This window comes from Stegodyphus dumicola, chromosome 4, assembly GCF_044657685.1.
Source record: "Stegodyphus dumicola isolate Sdum_Otavi_A_Nest chromosome 4, ASM4465768v1".
Taxonomy (NCBI): domain Eukaryota; kingdom Metazoa; phylum Arthropoda; class Arachnida; order Araneae; family Eresidae; genus Stegodyphus; species Stegodyphus dumicola.
Window position 1 is genome coordinate 50480007 of NC_140771.1, and position 21892 is coordinate 50501898.

The 21892-nt window shown below is 32.6% G+C and overlaps 1 protein-coding gene across 4 annotated transcripts; it reads right to left on the reverse strand.

Annotated features, from left to right (window-relative positions):
- Positions 1-14: 14 nt before the first annotated feature.
- LOC118198609 (BET1-like protein) lies at positions 15-21147 on the reverse strand. 4 transcript variants are annotated; one of them, XR_015040650.1, is made up of 5 exons: positions 20796-20953; positions 10186-10259; positions 7891-7947; positions 390-497; positions 144-282 (listed from the first exon to the last, which is right to left on the reverse strand). XR_015040650.1 is itself a non-coding variant. In XM_035370335.2 (4 exons), the coding sequence occupies exons 1-4, from the start codon at positions 20977-20979 to the stop codon at positions 115-117; spliced, it is 318 nt and encodes a 105-aa protein (XP_035226226.1). In that variant the 5' UTR covers positions 20980-21147; the 3' UTR covers positions 15-114. The 4 variants fall into 4 exon arrangements, 2 of the variants coding, with proteins under 2 accessions (XP_035226226.1, XP_035226225.1); XR_015040651.1 differs by having other exon boundaries at positions 167-305; XM_035370335.2 differs by lacking the exons at positions 390-497; positions 20796-20953 and adding an exon at positions 20961-21147 and having other exon boundaries at positions 15-282.
- Positions 21148-21892: the final 745 nt, after the last annotated feature.

Genomic DNA, 21892 nt, shown 5'->3' on the forward strand with positions numbered 1-21892 from the left:
ATTGACATCTAAAATGTATTAAATATGTAGTTTTATTTACAAATATTAGATATAACTACAAATACATATGTATATACACACACAAAAATTTGATACAATCTACATTTAATAGAACTATGTGGTTGCTTTATGTGCCAAATAATAAAATACAATAAACAAGCCCACAGTTATTAGAACGACATAGCACATCAACCGTCTATCACTTCTTCCAGTAAACATCATCTTATTCATTCGATTGAAACTTCCAGATAGAAATCCTTGGCTGCTATCAAATTCATTTCCCTAAAAATATATTTTTTTAAATTCTACTGAAAAGATTATCTGTAGTTTGAAATCATACATTTCATAAAAATCATCATTAGAGATAAAAATTAAATATCCATTATTACATTCTTTGAGGGAAGAAGGTGAGAAATTAAGGACTTTTCTTGCAGGTTTTAGATAAAATTTCAAATATGGTAATAAGCCTGAAGAAGTACTAAATCCAGAAATCTAATCTAAATAGGAAAATGAGACATCTCATAATTTGTATGCAAAAGAAATGATAATCACTTAAAAAAATCAAATTAATTCAAATCGTCACACACAATTTTCTTAAAACTTTTTACAGAACAAATAATTTATTTTGAGTATATTTTACTGTATTTAAACAAACAGCAATTTTTCTGCAGAAATTCTGTAACTTCAAGTACTTTGATATAATAATTACAGATAAAATTCAGTTGAATGTTTAATAACCTGATTCAATCTATTTAGGACTTCATCTTTCATAAATAACAGCAGCTCTTAATTAAAAATTTGAGAGAACTGTTCCAAAGTGGTGAAATTCAAGAAATTAAGGGAGGAAAAAAATGATTGCTTCATATTTTTACAGTGCAAGGATTAAAAAAAATTACTGTGATGATTTTTAATATAAATATGCACCCTTTTCTCTGAAGGATTTATATACGGCACACAACGAAGAAAGCAATAACTACTAAATGCAAATTTATAACCTCTCTATATCAAAGAATAATTTAACATCTTGTATTGTGGATTTTATTTTGGCATTTGCTGGAAAATGTCCAACAAATAGATTTACTACTAATTTGAAGTAATACTTTTGTTAATGAGATTTCCTATTCTCAGTATATTTTCTTTTAACAGAATACAATTTGAACATATATTACATACATCATAAGAGCCTGAATTCTATCTAACATATAATGGCTTGTTACTTAAATATAACAAAGTATATGAAAGCTACCTGAAGAGGAGGGATACTTTCATGGAGGACTTTCTACGACATTACAGATAGGAACACTATGAACACAGGACATGAACTACCAGCATTCAACAGTTTAACTGTTCAACCTTTGATAAGGCATAATACAGTACAAAGTCCGTAATCCGGATGTCCATTATCCGGAATGATCTATAATCCAGACCTCAAAGCCACAAACTTACGCATGCACGTTTAGTGTGTGCGTCCACTACACATGCGCATAAAGCCAGTAAAGCATTTACACATGTGTGCTTCTGATAGTGAAGAAAGTGACAGAGAGGTTATTGAAAACAAAAAAATTTCAATTGACAAGTTAGTCGGTATTCTCGACACAGTAATTACAGGATTTGAACAGTGGAACTGAACAAGAAATTATGTCTGTTTATAGAATTAAAGAGAAAGTATTAGCACAAAAAAACGAAGCAACTTAAACAACTTACATTGAAAGAAATGTAAACAAGTAAACAAATAAATATTAAGATCTCCTTTTTTTTTTTTTTTTTTTTTTTTTGATACCCTTTAAGATCATAATTGCTCTTTATTTCATAATTTTCATATTTTTATTGTATAATTTCTGCATGCTATCTTACCAGATTTAAATTGATGATCTATAATCCGGAATCGCTGAAGTCCTGACGAGTCTGGATTACGGACTTTGTACTGTATATGTTTTATGGATATTCGAGTAACTACTTCTGCCAGCCCACATAAAAAAGAAAGGGAAACTTTTTACTTATTCATAAAAGATACAAAATTTTGAACTTTTTATGTTTTTGGTAAATGTTTAGACATTTTATTTTAATTTGAACTACATGGATCATTTTTATTGAAAACAATTTCAGAATTAAAAGCCATTTTAAATGGTGAAATTATTAGCCTGCTACCCTCTTCTTACAGGTGGGTATTTGGTCTGCATAGATCTGAAGTTTCAAACTTTTCATTAACTAAAGCATAGCTAACACATTGTGAGGGTTGCTTTCAGAAGAAACGTATTTCTTTCAGTATTGTAGGAACTGAAGAAAAGGGAAGAATTGCATTGAGTAGCTGTGGAAGTGCTAAAAGACTTTCATTTAATAATAACAATATAGCTCATTTGAAAATAAATGTTTTTTTATTTCTGCAACAAAATGCAAACTATTTAAATAATTTGCCCCGAAATTTCATACTATGTAAGTCTTTAAATTCACTAAATATATAGCCATACTGTATGTAAATAAAATACAAACAATACAACACAAATATGAAAGAAGTAAAGAAAATAATTTTCTGGCCAGATTTTTCCACTATGGAAGAAATTTGCTAACCCTGCTGAGAATGCACCATTTCCAAAACCTTACTTTATACTGATGCCATTGCAATATACTAAATCTTGAACAGTAGAAAGGAATGTCATTTTTGAAATTTCAAATGAACTATGTAATGTGAAAGTTTAACAAAATTAAATTTTCTCCTCTTTTGAGTTTATCGATTAAAAATTATGAAATTGGTTACTATATGCATATCAAAAAATGTTTCGTTTCGTTAAATTATTTTACAATTTTGTTTTCTAACCTTTCTAAATAATTATGCTACTTTCCTAGTTTTAATCCAGGTACACAAAAGTACATACATAATCTCTCCCTTCTCTAAAAAATATAAATAAATAAAAATATTTAAATTTGTAATACATCAGTCCTACGTACAAAAATGTAGGTATAATGATATAAATAAATTCAAAAATTAGTTCTTTCCATGAAAGAACCATTTCTTTTAGGTATATTTTTCTTTTCTTTGCATTTTTTTCTGCCAGGGAAGAAACTTGCCAACACTTACATATATGCATCATTAGATTACACGTAAAGGGCAGTGATTAGTTTAATAGGCATGAAAAAGTTCGTATTATTATACTAGAACTACAGTGGAACCTCGATATACAAGCACCTCTATATATGAGAAATTCGAAATACGAGGAAAGTATGAGCGAAAAATTTGTCTCTAAATACGAGCAATGAGCTAGGCTGTTGGTATGCATGGTGCCATTTCCCGATCTGGCTCGCCTCAAGGAATCCCCTCATCAGATCACTCAAGTGTTCTTTGATCTACGCGTTTGTGCAGTTGCAAGTTATTATTATTATTTTTTTTTACATATAACGTGAAAATAATTGTTCGCGATGCCTCTCAAGAAGATTGTTGATTTAGATACTGCTGAAAAAAAAAAAAAAAAAGTGATGTGTACACCACATGACTTCTTTGTATGGAATATTAAATTATACAAATTTTTTCTTGTATTTCATTTAAACTTATTGTATTGAATTAAATCTACTTCGTGGATAGCACATAAACAACAATAGAATAAATGCAATCCTTAAAATTTACTATCACTCAGAATGCAGAAAATTTATATCATTTGAAGATCGTTGCCATATGTTTTATTCAAATACTATAATAAATCTAGAATGATGTATAAAAGAAATAAAGCGAAAAAAAGAAACAGTTTTTCACAGACGATTCAGTATTTCTCATTCAATTAATTTAGTTTCACTTCGTGACAAGGCAAAAATACATAAAAACTCAAAATATCTATATTAAAAATTCATAAATAAATCTTAAAAACTTATTTCCTTGAAAAAATTTCAGAAAGGATTAAGCATGATTTAATTCACAATAATAAATGAAGGCATTATCTTTGTGGTTGCAAAGCTTAGTCTCTCTAGATTGGCAACAAATCTACTATTCTGCTATAACAAACAAACATGTCCACCATGTTATTTAAAAATTAGGCTTAACCACACTTAAACAGCTTTTAAATTGTTGATAATTCTACAAATATTGCTTGCAGATTCCTAAAGGCATAAAAACCTTAACCGGAAGATAAGAACAACATAATTCAATCATTTTTAAAGCAAAACATGTACAATTTACAAACATATAAGAGTAAAGAAATTGAGATCACTAAGCAGGGTAACAGAGTGGATATATATATAAATATATTTATATACATTTGGTCGGCCCATTGCAACTAAAATAGAAGTTGCACATCTACATGTTATAGCAGTCCTATATACAAAATTTCAACGTTCTGAGGCTACTCGTTTTTGAGTTATGCAAGACACATACGCACGTACTTATAGACACCACGAAAAATTCTCTTTAGAATTCATTTTAAAGCAGTTTTATAATTTTTTTGGAGGAAAGGAGTCTTTTATTCTGTCCTTACGTACAGATGTCACGCAAAAACATCATTGATTGCATTTGATAGCGGTCAAAATGGATATTTTCTTGAAATATGCTGCCTGAAACTTTTCATGACTACAATACTTCCTTTTTACTTCATACAAGGAAGTAAAAAGGGGAAGCCATGGACGTAGAAATTAAGAAAGAAATCATAGATAAACATAAGCATGGTGTAAGAATGACCAAATTGCCGAAGACTTACCGCCTTTAGACATCGACGATCTACACTATTCTGAATAAGAAAGAAAAAATTAAGAAACTTGATGTGATCAAAGGAGTTACCATTACTTCCAAACACTGTCCAAAACTACTTGAAGATGCTGAGAAGCTGTTGTTGGTGTGGATTAATGAGAAGCAGTTAAAAGGTGATTTGATGTCGGAAGCTATCATTTGCACAAAGACAAAGAATCTGTACTTGGAACTTCTCCAAAAAACACCAGGTATGTTGAATGAAGATGAGATGGCATTTAAGGCAAGCCGTGGATGGTTTGAAAAATTTAAAAAGAGAACCGGTGCTCACAGTGTTGTGCGACACAGAGAGGCTGTGATCTCCAATATACAGCTGCTGCTGTTAAATTTTGGACAAAGTTCCTACAATATATTACTAGTGAGGGTTTCCCCAGCAAGTATTTATTGTGATGAAACAGGTCTTTTTTGGAAGAAAATGCCTAAGAGGACTTGCATCATGCAAGAGTAAAAATCTTTGCCTGGCCACAAGCCAATGAAAGATAGGCTTAACCTCTTTTTTTTCTTCACTAACACAAGAGTAGATTGTAAAATCAAGCCATTGCTCGTCTATCACTCAGAAAATCCACGATTTTTCAAGAGTGCGAAGGTACTTAAAAATAACTGAATGTGATGTGGCGGGACAACAACAAAGTCTGGGTAACGGCTATTTTTCATCGAGTGAGTCAATGAAGTTTTTGGTTCCTCAGTGAAGAAATACCTTCACGAAAATAAGTTGCCACTCAAGGATTTGCTCGTCCTTGATAATGCTCCTGCATATCCTCCAGGGCTTGAAGATGATTTGCTGGAGGAATTCCAATTAATAAGAGTCAAGTTTCTTGCTCCCAACATCACTCCACTTCTCCAGCCTATGGACCAGCAAAGTTATTTCCAACTTTAAGAAGTTGTACTCAAAGGGAAACACATTTTGAAAGGATCACTTCAACATCCTAAATTGTTTAAACCTCATTGATAAGGCTTGGGAAGAAGTCTCAGCGAGGACTCGAAATTCAACATGGAAAAAACTGTGGCCTCAAGAGTATTCCCGACTTTTGTTTTGATCTTCAACCTGTGGACAATACAGTGCAGCTAGTCAAAGAAATTGCATCTCTGGTGTAAAGTATGGGTCTGGATGTGGATGGTGGCAATTTGGATGAGTTAGTGGAGCAGCATAGTGAAGAACTTACACAATAGACGAACTTGAAGAACTTCACAAGGAGCAGCGGCAAGGGGTGGTAAAAGAGCTGTTTTTTTATAGAAGGAGGGACCAGGAGATGAGGCCTTCTCTTCCAGTATGATTAAACGTTCTTTGAAGAAAATCACCCTAGTAAAGCAGTGTGTGGGCACACCATAACTTATGTAATGACAATGTAGTGTTGCATTTTAGAGGCATCTTAAAAAGGAGACAGAAGCAAGTGTTATTAGATAAGTTTTTGGTAAAGCAACCTGTAACTAAAAGAGAGTTAACCTAGGATTCTGACCTAGAACCTGCTTCTAGTGGGGTAAAATTCCCAAGAAGACAGAACTTTTTTGAATCAAAGGGGAACTCTCCATCCTCACAGTAACCCATTTTGTTTTCCCCCACATCCCTATCACCAGTCAGAATATATTACTTACCAGTGTTATTTATTAGAAAAATTGATTTTTATGTTGATATTTTTTTGGGGGGTGTAAAATGAATTAACTGGATTTCCATTATTTTCAATGGGGGAGTTTTTTTTTTTTTTTTTTTTTTTTTTTTCCTAGATGCAAGAAATTCGCTATACGAGGTCAATGCTGGAACGAATGAAACTCATATCTCGAGGTTTTACTGTTATTTCAAACACATACATTACCACTCAGAAGCATAGATGTGTATGATAATTTTATTGACATAAGATCTAACTATGTAAAACTCATTTTTTTATCATTTAAAAGTTTCTAAAATATTATCTCATCCTACACTTTTTGAAACACTTCTGTTTAGAATTTAATAAAATAATTTGGTCATACAAATCTATGTTTTATATCTTTGGTTGAAGTAACTTGGTTAAAAATTTATTCTTCACAAACCGGTACTTTTTAAATTAAATATCCTAAATGATTAAATATATTTATGAATTTTTATGGAAATTATTTCACAGTTTCACCCAAGCACTACATTGTAGCTTCATTGTTAATTATTTTTCACTTCTTAGTTCTTTTAATTATTTAAATAATTCTTCCGATAACTATTTGAAGTGGCATATAAGCAAAATATTGCATTCAATAAGACCTTCACAATGATTGTAGTTTTTTTTTAACCTTAAAATACAAAGAATTTATCATAGTATTAGATTTTAAAATTAGAAAGGCAACTGTGATTTCCATAAGATTGTTTTAATTATTAAAAATTTTTCAAAACCTTACAATAATAATAAAAAACTGAAAAGCAGAAGCATGACTAATAGCATTCATAATATGCACTAAACATGGCTTTCTTCCAAGATTTGTGTTTTGTATTGCTGCAATTCGATAACCATAAGAACTTAATTTTTTGGAAAATATCTTTCTGAGCATTACATAAATTAAAACAACCACAGCATGCATATCATATACAAGCAAAAAATAGTAAATATGACAACTCTTTAGGTATTCTATTGATAAATCCGTATTCTAACTCATTACCCAAGATCTCACATACTGCAGCTATGTGCACTTTTTTAGTTCGCAGCACTACAATGCTATGAAAGTACAAATAGAACAACTTTAGGAAGCCCACCTGAAGTGAATAATTTTAGTAACTAAATTAATTAATTTAGTTAATTTTAGTAACAAGTAAAACAAAAATATGAAGAATTTGTTGAGACTCAAGCAATTAAAAAATGTGAAGGGTTTAATATTAGCTTAATTTTCCCATCAGCACAACAGAAAGCTATGCAATCTTTCATAAACCTTCTTCTTCTTCTTTTTTTTAATTTGAAAACTGAATGACCATCATTATGAAAAAGATTTAGAAATAATTCCTTCAGATATCATCCCAGCAATGTTTCTCAATATTGCAAGACTTTCAAAGGGAATTTAATTTAAAACTAGCATAGAAATTTACAAGTCATAATTCTGTAGGCTTTGGCAACTACAGATAAAGATTAATAAGTATCTAAATGTCAGTTATGCATTACTAATTATATTTAATATTATAAAACTATAGACATGAAAAAAATAATTACCACATCATCCAATAATCGAACATGGTCCTTTGCTTCTATTTCAATATCACATGCAGCCTGTAAAAAGATACACTTGTTTATTTATTTTCATTTCAGCTATGTAAAATTTATCTAAATGTAAAAATAGCAAAACATGTTTAAAAAAGCAATGGATATCATTAACATTCATTAAAAAAAAAAAAAAAACACGATTTCAAAACTAAGTAATTGTTTAAAAAGCACTCTCTGACTTCTTCATATTATTATTTAGCATTAGCTCTTGAACAATTCATAAGAACCTATTCCTACCAAGCAGAAGAACCCATTACTTCGAAACACACTATCAGACCATTCGTCACCGGACCCCCCCCCCAAAAGTGCTTGGAATTGTCTGAGCATGTTACACTAGCTTTAAAAAGTGTTGCTGGTGGAGAATAGACTCAAATTAGCTACAGCAGCCAATATGGACAGACGACACAAACTTGGAGAAGCAGAAAGAGGGATGATCATTGGAGCCCACAGGTTTGGGCATTCGACCCGTGAGATTTCCAACATATTTCAGATACCCTGATCCACAGTGAGTGATATTATCATGAAGTGGAAGTGGGAGGAGGTCATAATGCCGACCCACACCAACTACACTGAAAATATTAACAGATTGTGACCGCCGAAGCTTGAAATGTTAAGTCAAATAGGAAGGTGTCGCTACAGATGGTGGCACAGGAGTTTCGATCGGCTTCCAGTAGTGTTGCAAGTGATCGTACTGTCCACCAGGTGATCATCGCACTTGGTTTCCATGGTCGTGCAGCAGTTCACAAGCCGCTTATCACAGTCCTCAATGCAAGACGACGTTTACAGTGGTGCAAGGAACACCACCATTGGACTCTTCGGCAATGGAAATCCATCCTATGGAGTGATGAATCATGCTACCAGCTGTGGCACTCTGATGGACATGTGTGGGTGTGGCATATGCCCGGAGAAAGATGTTTACAAGCATATATCATACCCACAGTGAAATTCAGCGGAGGTAGCATCATGGTGTATTTGTGTTTCTTGTGGCATGGTCTTGGTCCTCTGGTTTTAGTGCCGAGAAAAATGAATGCTGATGCATACCAAATGGTTCTGAACAATTATGTGCTACCGACATTGTGGGCATAATTCGGTATTGGTCCATATCTGTTTTAGCAAGACAATGCTCCATGTCATACTACAGGTGTTATAAACACATGGTTTGAGAACATGGGTGTGCAAAAACTTGACTGGCCAGCCCAAGTCCTGATAACAACCTTACTGAGCATCTTTGAAACGAGTTGGAGCGCCCTTGAGAACCAGGCCACGTCGCCCAAAAAACACTAGAGAATAGTTTGCCACTTTGCAAGTGGAATGGAGCAAGATTCCCATCGAAACCTATCGTAAGTTGGTAGAAAGTCTTCTTTAAAGGGTTGCAAATATAATTGCTCGCACGATACTGATGGACACTGCTAAAACCGGTTTAACGTACTAGTTAGGGGTGTCCGGTGACAAATGGCCAGATAGTGTATTTGTAGCTTTAGAGTTAACATAGAAAATTATCATCAAATTCCATTTTTTATGATATACATACTGATGTATATAATCATATTTTGTGCACTTACAAACAAATAAGATCATAAGAAATATAATGTAAATAACAAATAAGATCTGCAATGGACATAATGACTACAATTAGTATACAATTAAATTAAATGAAGATCAGCAGTTTTTAAAACTTAGTCAAATGTGTTTACAAAGTAAAATATCATTATATTTGATTAGGCTGGTGTAAAATCTTCAAAGAGTAATGTTATAAGGTATTATTTCTTCAAATGTGTTTACAAAGTAAAATATCATTATATTTGATTAGGCTGGTGTAAAATCTTCAAAGAGTAATGTTATAAGGTATTATTTCTATCTTTCCAGCATGCCTTCGAAGTGTAACGGTAGCACACTCAACATGTATTTGAGAAATCTAGGTTTGAGTCCTGGCGAGGTCATTGCTCATTTTTCATGTCTCCTGCTTAAAAAAAACCAATGACTCTGCAAGTGGCTCTTGAGCACTGACACACTGGTCGTGGACAATAATTCATCACCATCAGGATTTGGCGATTGGTACCCTAATCCCCCTTTAGTATACAAGACCCTCTTTCCAGCATGCCTTCATGGTGCAACGATAGTACACTTCGCACGTATTCGAGAGGTCCAGGTTTGAGTCCCGGTGAGGGCATTGCTCATTTTTCATGTCACCTGCTTAAAAAAAAAAAAAAAAACTAACGACTCTACAATGTGGACTATACTTACTGATTTCAGCTTTGAAATTTTTTTTGCCAATTCATCAGTATGATATCTGTTTTGAGCCTCAAGCACATCTTCATCTAGACATAAAAGAAAACAGCCAAATATTTAGATCAAAATAATATGAAGAAATATGCTACAATTTGGTTCAATATCATCACTTGTTCTTCAGAGAAAAAAGTCCAAAATATTTTTATACGCAATAAACTTCAGTTTATGATAGACCTCAAAATTCCATATACAAACTTTGAAGGGAGGTAGATAGCATTAATATGAATCATATTCACATAGCAAAGCATGACCAGACACACTGACCATACGATAGAGAAAAGACACCAAGCCACTGCAATAATATAATACAAAAAGCAGTGTAAAGCATTTTATTAAGCGAAATTTTACAGCACAATAAGTGATAAAGCAGAATAGAGTTTCACATGACGTGTCAGGTTCTAACCATTTACAGTGATAATATATAACCAATACTCAGTTGGGGTCATATATTATTGGTCATCAGTCTGATGCAACATGGATTGCCAAACTTTTCCAGAGATACTTGGGATGGATCTTAGGCAATGACAATTCTTACCATGAGGCCCATGTCAGAAGCAATGAATGCTTTTGTACATGATGGCCTTGAAGGTCCCTCACAGAAAGAAATCGACGCTAGATAAATCAAATGGACATGAAGGGCCATACAATAGGACTACCAATCCATCGATTCCCTCAGGTCTGATCCACATACTGGCCTACATGAATGGCATGATTTACTCAGTCCCATTGTGCTGGAACCACATCCAGCAACACAGTCATAAGAATAATATTCAGTTCATCAAGCAGAACCTCCTACACTCAAAATGCACTACTTGAAAATAACTAACAGGCTAAATTCTTTCTTTTTATATAAAAAATAAATTTTATTAATAAGGTAAAAAATATTTTAAATTTGACTTACTAAATATTTATCAAACATACATAAACAATAATAATAACACAAAGGGGAAATATTCAAATTCATATTCATTTCCTATCTGATATCTAAAGTTTGATACCAGTATAACATTGTTGTGGATTTCATATTGTAATTCAAATATATTGATAAATAGATATTAAATTCTTAGATTGATATTTCTTTCAAATAATTTTAAGATATTTAATTAATCATTAAATGACTTTTTTTAATTTAAACTGAAAGTAAACAAATAATGAACACTTTCTCAGTTTTCAGAGAAAATTTACCAAGTGGAACAAAACTTGAGAATAAATAATAACAATCTAGTCCCTTTCCCTTATTTATGAAATTTTTCTTTGATGCATTAACAGAAATACTTATGTTTGCATTTAAATACTTATAAACCTCTTTATTTCTTATCATAGCTTGACATTTGATGGCACTTTGTTTCTCATAAAGCTTTGAAGAGAAATTATCTTCATCAGGGACTGTAAATGCTCATTAGACAGTCGGTTCTTTTCTTTATTAATATTCAGCTGTGAAAAACAATGTTCACATATAACTGTATTTCTAAATAAAGTGATTTTTCTTAGAGAAAAACTTCATAACTGAGCTTATTTATTTTTTGGACTAACAAATAAAAGTTGTTAAAATTTGTTATCTTCAAATCTTTGGATAAGATTTATATGACACTGTAAATTAATCAGCTCTATTTATAATTTTTATAGTGCATAATTCATATTCCTTTTTAATGGAAAGGAAAACAATATAAACTTGGATATCATATAACTAAAATCTTGAAACCTTTGCAATACCATATTTGCAACAAAAACACAACTGAAATGTCTTCATAAGCCACATAAAATTGCTTTGGACAACTGCCAGTTTGAGACCACAGAAATAAACAATTAACGATGATATTGGCCTACAGATTAATGGCAAAGCAGTGTTGTGCCAAGCATATGGATTCTCCTGGGCACATTAGGAAAAGGATGCTTCATTTATGAACAGACCATAACTTGCGTATTCAAGAACTCGCATATTATTGCCACATTTTACTAATTTTCTGTCTGCAGTAACTGGATACATTGTAGATGAAATGGATACAGAGTTGAGCGAGATACTGGCTCTACATGCTCTCACTATAGCAGCAACCACAAGTATGCTTGTGCCTGGATTACTATCTACAGCATGCAAAACATTTTCTTCCATATGAGAATTCGGGCCAATCATGACCATCCAGTATCCTAATGCTGAAGGATCTATGTTCAGACAGGTTTTGATGGAAAAGCACAAACACTTTGATTTGTGGTACATGTCTGGTTGGGTCCTTTTTCCCACATTCTTACAGTGATATGTAACTGTCAACTCATAAAGGAAATGCATGTCTGCAAATTCTACATTAATAAAATAATGCATATTCTCTGTATAATGTTGCAGGCTTTAATAATGAAGCCCTGAGTGCCACTCTGAATCACTGGCATTATTACTGTGTATCTGCTTCTGGTCTTACCTCACTATGTGATTACGGTTCACATCAGTGCTCTCCACCTCCACTCAAAATTTGTATGCACAGTTTTAGGGCACCCTATAAAAGCAAATTTTAGATTTAGAGATATATTACATTTTTAACATTCAGAATATTTTTTTGTGTGTGTTTCTCACTGCACATTAGTTATTAATTATTAATATTATTCATAATTACACAGTTTCTTTGACTTCACATTTATTTAAATCTAATTTTGAAAAAATTTATTTTTATTATACTGTATGTTCTCTGACCTCCTAAATGCAAGAAAAAACTGAAACTGTTATTTTTCTGAAATACTGATAAATGAACTATGATGTTTTTGATTTAGAAGTCAAACAGCAAAAATCAGCGCTATATTTGCGAATTTTCACAGGACATCACAGGATGGTAAAAGGCAATTAAAAATTTTGCGTGAAAAAGGCTTCAGCTGATACAAAAGGTGCTGAACTATTTGCAGATAAACTCATTTATCTCGTTAACAGTAAAACGTTATCTCCGGAGCAAAAAAACAGGGCTGATGAAACCTGGAATATGTACCGAAAAATACACTAGCAACTTCTACAGAAAAGGCTCCAACTAGTATCAAAGATTCCAAAGCAAAACTAATAATTTTAGCAAGCACAAATGCTGCAGGAAAGCCCAAGTGTAAAGTTTTTGTAATCAGAAAATATACATCACCTTGAGCATTTAAAGAAGTAAAGATTTTCCCCGTTACATGTCATGCAAATAAAAGAGCATGGATGACAGAAGCATTAATGAATGATTGGTTTCAAAATCATTTCATACTCGTGGCTTGAGAATTTGATTGATTTACTATAAATTAATTTCGACTGGTTTACCTGATGATACAAAAATTGTCCCAATTGTATATGACTGCTTGGCTCTTGCTCCGCTTAAACTTTTAGTGAAAGATAATATATCTATATTATTCTTTCTTCCGAACTGTATGTCCATCATTCAACTTATGGGCATTGGAATAGTGCCCAAGCTGAAATGCAAATATAAAGGAGCATTTTTTAAATCCATGTTAAATTTCTTTAATAATGGCAAGTATATTCAAGAATTTTGAAAATATTTTAGCATAAAATCTGCTGTGTGGAGCATGGCAAGATCATGGAAGGATGTGTCTCCAGATACCTTAAAAAATGCTTGGTATAGTTTATGTCCAGCTACCATATTTCATGGTTATGATGGTGAAGATGATAGTTGCGAATTTGAAGGTTTTCAGATATTGCAAACCAAAGGTGAAATTTTCCAATTAATGGATTTTGTAAAGAAATGTGGAGAAGCAGTAATAAATTAAAATGTTATAACAGAAGTTTTTCATTGTGATGACAATGCCCCAATCATCAATCAACAAATGGCGAAACCTGTAGTATGGTTCTAAATACAGGAAATATCACTACCGATAGTAAAGAAAATGACAGAGAGGGTACTGAAAATGAAAAAATTTTGATTGACATGTTTGTTGGAATTCTCAACACAGCAATTACAGGACTTGAACAGTGGAACTTTGTAAATGAACAAAAAATTATATCTGCCTATAGAATTAAAGAGAACGCACAAAAGTGATTGTATTAGCACAAAAGCGAAGCAAATTGAACAACTTACAGTGAAAAAATGTTTTATAAAGCAAATAAATAAATATCAAGTTTTTTTTTTTTTTTTTTTTTTACATTTTGATACCTTTTAGATCATACATGCTTCATTATTTCACAAATCACAATTATATATTTTATAATTTCTATATGCCATCTTACTAGATTTAAACTGATGATCTAATACCTAGAAAAATCCTGAAGAGTCAGTGTCTCAGACTTTGTACTCTATAATAAATTCAATCATGGTTGATGTTGTTCGCTCCAGGAGAAATTCCATGAAGGTCATCAGAAATCGGTTGTTGTGCTAGAAAATATCGATGCTGTGCATGAACTGATAGAACAAGATCGTCATGTTACATACATTCAGATTGAGGTATCTTTGGGAATTGGTATGATAAGCATCAATAAAATATTACATGAACATTTGGCCGTAAAAAAGATTTGTTCACGTTGGATTCCACATAATCTCACAAGCACTCAAAAGAAGGCTTGTGTTGATTGGTGCAAGGAAATGTTGGAAAAACACATTCAAGGTACGTCAAAGTCTGTGTATAACATCTACACAGGTGATGAAGCATGGATCTATGCATATGAGCCTGAAACAAAACAGCAGTTCAGAGTATAGAAAACGAGCCAAATCCAACCGAAGCTGTTCATGGTAGAAGCACATTGAAGTAAATGTTTGCCTGTTCCTTCATTACCAGTCACGTGGCAATAGTGGCATTAGAGCAATGCAGGATGGTTAATTCCGAATGGTACACAACCATTTCATTGCCAGAAGTCATCAGAGAAATTCAGAAAAGCAGAAGTGAACCATTCTGCATTGTGACAACACGAGCTCTCACATATCGGCTCAAAGAAATTTTTTTATGGGCTAAAACAGTGAATTGATGGGTTTTGGCACCTAATGACAATTTTTTTTTATTCCCACACATCAAAAATAAATTATGTAGGCATTGATTTGCAACACCCGAAGAAGCGGTTGATGCATTCAAACCTCATGTTTTAGAGTTACCTCAGTCGAAGTGGAAAAGGTGCTCCAAAAATTGTTTCAAACGTATGGAAAAGTGTATTGATCTTCATGGAGAATATTTTGAAAAACAATACAACCAATTTTGGTCATAAATGTTTGTTTTTTCATTATTAGACCAAAAATAAAAATAGCAACCCTCGTACATTTAAGATTCAATATACTTCCAATATCGAGACTGCAAAAAATAGCCAAATTATTTGAGATGGCAATGTTGCCAAAATTAATTATGTTAAAACACTAAGAAGGAAGCATGACAGTAAATAACTATCTAGGAATATGTTTTAATTTAGATGATAAGTCAATTGGGTAAAAGTATAGTTTAGGGTACCCCTTGGCGATTTTTGGCAGTACATGGATACCGATTTTGTACAATTCTTTGACTCGTTATTTTGGCTTGCAAAGCAGCGATTTTTGCGCCAAAAATCACCACTACACAAAGCCAAAATAACAAGACAAACAATTGCACAAACTCGGTATCCATGAACACATCGATTTATTTTCACTTTTAAAAAAAAAATCCCTGAATTGCACAAAAATGGCATTGCGCACTCCTTTGACTTTATCCATGTACACGTCAACCTATTTTCACTTTAAAAAAAATCCCCGAATTGCACAAAAATGGCATTGTGCACTCTTTTAACTTTATCCATGTACACGTCGACCTATTTTCACTTTAAAAAAATCCCCGAATTGCACAAACTTGCATTGCGCACTTTGTCCATGTACACATCGATATATTTTCACTTGAAAAGTCAAAGGAGCACCAAATTCTACAATATAGGCAAACAAAAAATACATAATCTCAATAAAATACATTTTAAACCAAACAATAAAATAACATAAAAAAGGAAAAACATGTTATACATTTAAGCACTACCAAAAGTAAATATTCACTTACCATGATTTTCGAGTTCGCTTTGTACACCCAGAGCCACGCAAAAATCAAAATATCAATCATACTCAAATGACTTTTTTCAAACCAGGTACTCTTTCTCATTGAATGCTTCACATAGTGACCATCTGAACCTTTCTTCCTACAAACCCATTCAAATCCATCTAAACGGTTTTTACATTTGACTAGATGCATATCCTTCCTACATACAGGACACTTATAATGGCTACTAAGTAAACCTTCATTTACACACCAGTCAAATAAAGCTCTTTTTCCCTTTCGCTCCAAATCGGAACAGAAACTTCAAATTAATCTTGCTACATTCAGCCATTCTACCATCTAAAGAATCAAACCAACACACACCACAAAAACGCTTATGAAACATCCAATGATTCAAAATTTCCCAGAATCATGCACCCGATTACGTCACAATAGGGTTTCCATAACATTCAACTACTCAGGCTACCATAAATGAAACAGCAACTTGGCGATAAATCAAACAACTTCGCCATAATACAAGGGGTACCTTAAAGTCCACTCTACCCGTCAATTTGATATACTATTATACTTTTTTATTACAATCTATAAAAAAGGGGGAGAAAAAAGAAAACTACCAAATACAATTGAAATTAAATGGGAGGCATAACATTGTTTATCTCTTCTAAGAATGAAGAGAAAATTTCAGCCCTCTTTTTTTTTTTTTTTTTGTTGTTGTTGTTGTTGTTGCTGTGACTTACCTCACTTGTCTCTCATAATACAACAACAAGCCCACCAACTTCATAACGGCAAAGACAGCAATACTATGTCTGTCATTGGCAAGAGCCTTCAGCACCATACAGTATAACTTTCTTCAGCTCCGCCCCCAATTTTGACGGAGAGCATATTGGGAAAGTGGATCAGAAGGCCTTCCAAGCCTCTTCTCCTACCGTCAACCTCTCACGAGGACTTTTGGTTCACTGCATATTTATGTTATACAATGTCCCCATTCCATACAGATACCACATATTTACAAATATCCAGACCTTCTCCAGGATTCAAACCCAGGCCCTTCAGTAAACCAATCAGCATCGCTAACCATTTTGTTTTTGTGTAAATATCTCTACATAAATTTAGATTAATAAGAATGTGCTGTCAAACGGTGCTGCGATGCATTTATTACACCTTTTAGTACTGCCTCACAAATGCTGTATCATTTCAGTATGACATACACTTTCAGGTGGCCGAAATTATATTTGTGGTTGACAGTAAAATGCTCAATGCCTGCATCTCACAATTCATCTAATTTATATGCTTTCCAGCAATCAATATCAATTAATGCTTCCTTCTGCAATATTCTCTTTTATGAAATTCAATAAAGTTTTTGCCACTAGATCTAGAACAGTGACAAAAAAACATTCATTTCATTCTCTGCACAAGCCAACAAAAACTCACTGTGGTGAAAGAACACACACAATACTGCTCTTTCTTCGAATGAAAGGCTTTCATTTACTTAAGTAATCTTGCAACATCTGCTGATTTTCAATATAGGTCGAGCAATTAAAGCTGTGGCATGCCCCTCATAACTTTTCCAGTCTACATTTGTACTGTGATCCATCTTCAGTCAGAGTTCACAAAATTCAATAGGTGCCATCTCCTGATAATTAAACTAGATGAACATCATGACTATAAGGAATACAGTTTTTGATCCTTTGAACTAATTATGTATTCTTAATCCTTTATCATTCTTACAAGATTCTTTCCTTTGCAGCTCCATTTCACTGTTGAGTCATTGACAAAACAGTTTCATCTTGTGGCTCTTCTAGCATAATTTTCTATCATGAATGATGCCTTTTCTTTGAAAACATTCTACTGCAGACCTTTTGTCCCTGAGCAACTCTTAAATTATTATATCTATAGCATTATCAAAAAATTAAAAGCATATTTCTACAGTGAGTTAAAAACCTAAAAACTATCTGAATTTGCACACAGTTTAAATTCATGCACATTTAAATAAATCTAAACTTATGTACATTTTGCAATTAAATGAGCATATATGCTAAATTTGGTGCTTTTGTACATATATTTTCGTTGGAGTTTTATACAGTCCCAATAACGGAATTGCACTACGATTCAAAAATGCATGTACCAAAGTTTGAATTAATTTAAGGAACAGATAAAATAAAAAATTCTCCCTTTTTATGGGATCCTTACCACCCTTTGAAAAAAAAGTAAATATTAAAAAAGCACAGAAAATATAGCAATAATATGCACAGTGCAATAATTGCGCCGGAGCCCACCGGAACCCCGCTCCGGTGCTTCTCAAATTTAAAGATAAATTACAACTTTAGCCGGAGTGCACCGGAGACCTAAATAAGATGAGCTCCGGTACTTCTTTTTGTAAAACTGAACCACAATTTAAAGGGAACAAAATTTAGAATTCCTAACGTTTTAGTTTAACAATAAGCAGACCTTGCTGAGCCGTTCAAATAAATTCCCCTCACTCACATGCGGAAACCTTTCCCTTTAAGAGAAGCAATAATTTGCGGCAGTTTGTTTAGGAACGTCTAAATTTCTCGTCATGCCATTGTATCTAGTGTATTGTTATCGATGCTTACAGTTAGTTGTCCTCGCAGAAAGGAAAATTTGTGTTCTTAAGTGTGCGTTAAGTGACAGCGAGTACAGTAAGAGTGAAATACTGAGATAAACTGCTCAAGCACGTCCTATACATCGTCTTCCCACAGTATCCACTAATGCTGGGGGGGAGCGTAACCAGCAACTTTACATTAGGAGTCCGATTCAGGACTCATTTACCCCTGACAACCATCTGTTTGATGGCTATAATTATATCAACAGAGAGCCGCAGTCAAAGAGAATGTTCTCTCTCCAAGATTCCCCTCATTTTTTGTTTCCACTCACTCATACCCTCATTCTGTTTCGCCCTGGAATTTTCATCAGCTATACTTTAAGTATATTTAATTTTTGTGATGATAAAAGAACTCCCCCTCTACGATCAGAAATTAAATTAGGCCAGAACCCACCGTATCTCACCTCCTGTGCTTCTTAGTTTTTGTAATAAATCATTAGCCAGAACGCACCAGAGCCCTGAATAAGAAGGCTGCGGCACTTCTTTTATGTAGTTGAATAACAATTTCAGTGGAAATTTTATCTAGAAAATTTTATTTTAACAATAAAATTATATTAAATAGCGTATTAAATTTCAATTTATCTCTTTACATTTTATTTAATTTTAATTAGTTAATTACTTCAATCTTTAATTATTTCAATAAATAATAATTAATTATTGATTAAATTATAATTAATTATATAATAATTATTGATTAAATAACAATTTATAAACATTAATTAAATAGTTATTAATTAATTTGATAATAATTAACTATTTATTTTAAAATTATTAATGAGTTTAATAATCATTTTATTTATTTATTTACTCTTGTTCCTCTCTGCTGACGGTCTTCCATTGTGGTCCAGCACTTCTAATCTTAGAAATTAAGCCCTGAATATGCATGAAATATAGCAATAATATGTGTGAAAAACGAAGTGATAATTATTTTATAATTTATTCATAAAAACAAATGGCTAATCTTTGGAATATGGTAACAGGTAGTTTGGCGACATTTTGGTAAGGCGATAAAGATTACTAGCTAGGACTTTAGCAGTGTACATGGATAAAGTCAAGAGTGTGCACAATGCCATTTTTGTGCAATTCGGGGATTTTTTTTTTAAGTGAAAATAGGTCGACGTGTACATGGATGATACCGTGTATGTGCAATTCTTAAAAACGCGGCAAGCAGTTTGCGATTCTCCACTTTCTCCCAATTTCGGACCTAATCTTTCTCATGATTAAGCACTTTTGTTCCATAAAAGTTCTAGCATAAGCGTAATTCGGCTAGCAGATTGTTGGAAAAAAATGTTGAGTAAAAAAAGAAAAAAAACATGCCTTTACTTCGTGAAAACAAAATGGCGTACAAACAAAAACTAGCAGGTTACTGTAGCAGGGTTGGTCGCCAAATTTTCACCTAAAAATTGCAAAGTTACCATAATCCAATGTGCTTAGTTCTGCAGTTCCCATGGTATTAAAAATTTCTTTTGTATTTTGATTTTGACTTGAAGAACTCCAAGAAAGATTGAATGGAAGTGTAGAATTCTACCTACGACAGAGTAAAGACCAATGGACCTAGAGTAGCTTACTGAATTCTATAAATGGAAATGCAGCATTACAACTTTTAAAGCTAAAAGGTTCACACGTTTAAACAAGTTTAAATTCATGATTAAAATAAACAAACGTATTTTCACTAAACACAGATCTCTCAAAAAAATATATTTTCTAATATCGTTGTTAATATAAAATAAGACAGTCTGATTTTATTGTATTTATATTGGCAGAATATTACAAGATTTGCTCTCAGACTAATATTTATTCTGACATATTACATAATGATAACGCTTCATTATTTACACAAATATACCAATCCTAAATGATTTTACGTCATTACTTATACATAACGATGTATAAAATACAACTATTTATTCATACGAGTATACAAAATACATGACATCATAATTAACAATATCTAACAATGCTAAAATTAAAATAATCCATAACATACTGAAAACATGGAAGAGAAGGTGCATTAATGCTTTAAGTTAAAGAAAATAAAATTTCACTGCTCATGTTTTCACCATCTATAAAAGAAATTCGAACTTAAACATATATCCACCGACACATCCGGTTTGTTATGTTTTCCATTTTGTGTATAAATTTAGTTTCATACCTATCTGCCTAGTTTTCATGATCTACTTGACAAAAGGTCAAGTTCCAATGACATATGGGAAATTTTTTAAAATTAAATTACAACTTCATTTATGTTACTTCTTCATATTCAAAACTTTTTTTTTTTTTTTTTGACAATCAAAACATTACGTGTCTTAAAAATTGCGTCATGAAAACTGATGCCATTCCCAAAACTCAAGTGAATAGACAGACAGACAAAGTAGACAGATGTCTTGTTTTGCACCATTACCTCTACTGTGAATTACCACGGTGAAAGGTACACATTCGATTGATATGCAATAAAATAACTTATTTAAAATATATATATATTGTTTCATAAGAATAAATTGAGTTTAATTAAAAAAATTAAATTTGGAAGCACTTCCGCAGAGAACCCGGTATATGTAAACATCGCCAACTTTGGCTATAATAGTTCAAACCTGGTAACCCAGCGGATTTATCCTATTCGCTTGTTCGAAGTTTGCAACCATTCCTCTTGCGTTCATTTTGTTGAATTATCACTGTCGTTGTTCGCATTTGCAGATTTATATTATTCTTCTCTTACTTATTATTATTTTTTTCTGAATTTTTTAACAACGAATAGATAGAAATATTTTCGTAGATAGATGCCGGTTCTCGGTTCGGGATGAAAGGAAGAAAATACGGCGGAAGGGGTGAAGCTAATTTGTAACACGGCTGTTCACGTTGTGTTCTTAATTATTAACAGCTCTAAGAACCAGCAATTTAAATTACTAAGTAATGCTTTTATTTTTATTATTAGTTATTGTCATCTAAAATTATGAGAATAAATCAATTTTCTGGCGTAAAATTTTAACAAGATAATATATTGTTAATGCTTTTCTAACAATAACCTTTCAGAGGATGGCAAGTGTGACATAAATAGATGATTGAGTTGAAATAAAAAAGATTATT

Excerpts from the sequence above, each read along its gene's own strand:
- LOC118198609 (XM_035370334.2), bottom strand. The coding sequence starts at position 20,820 with ATGCACCTTCTCTTCCATGTTTTCA. Across the intron at positions 10,260-20,795 it reads CCTTCTCTTCCATGTTTTCA|ATGAAGATGTGCTTGAGGCT; the intron begins GTATGTTATGGA and ends TTTTATGTCTAG. Across the intron at positions 7,948-10,185 it reads AAATTTCAAAGCTGAAATCA|GCTGCATGTGATATTGAAAT; the intron begins GTAAGTATAGTC and ends ATCTTTTTACAG.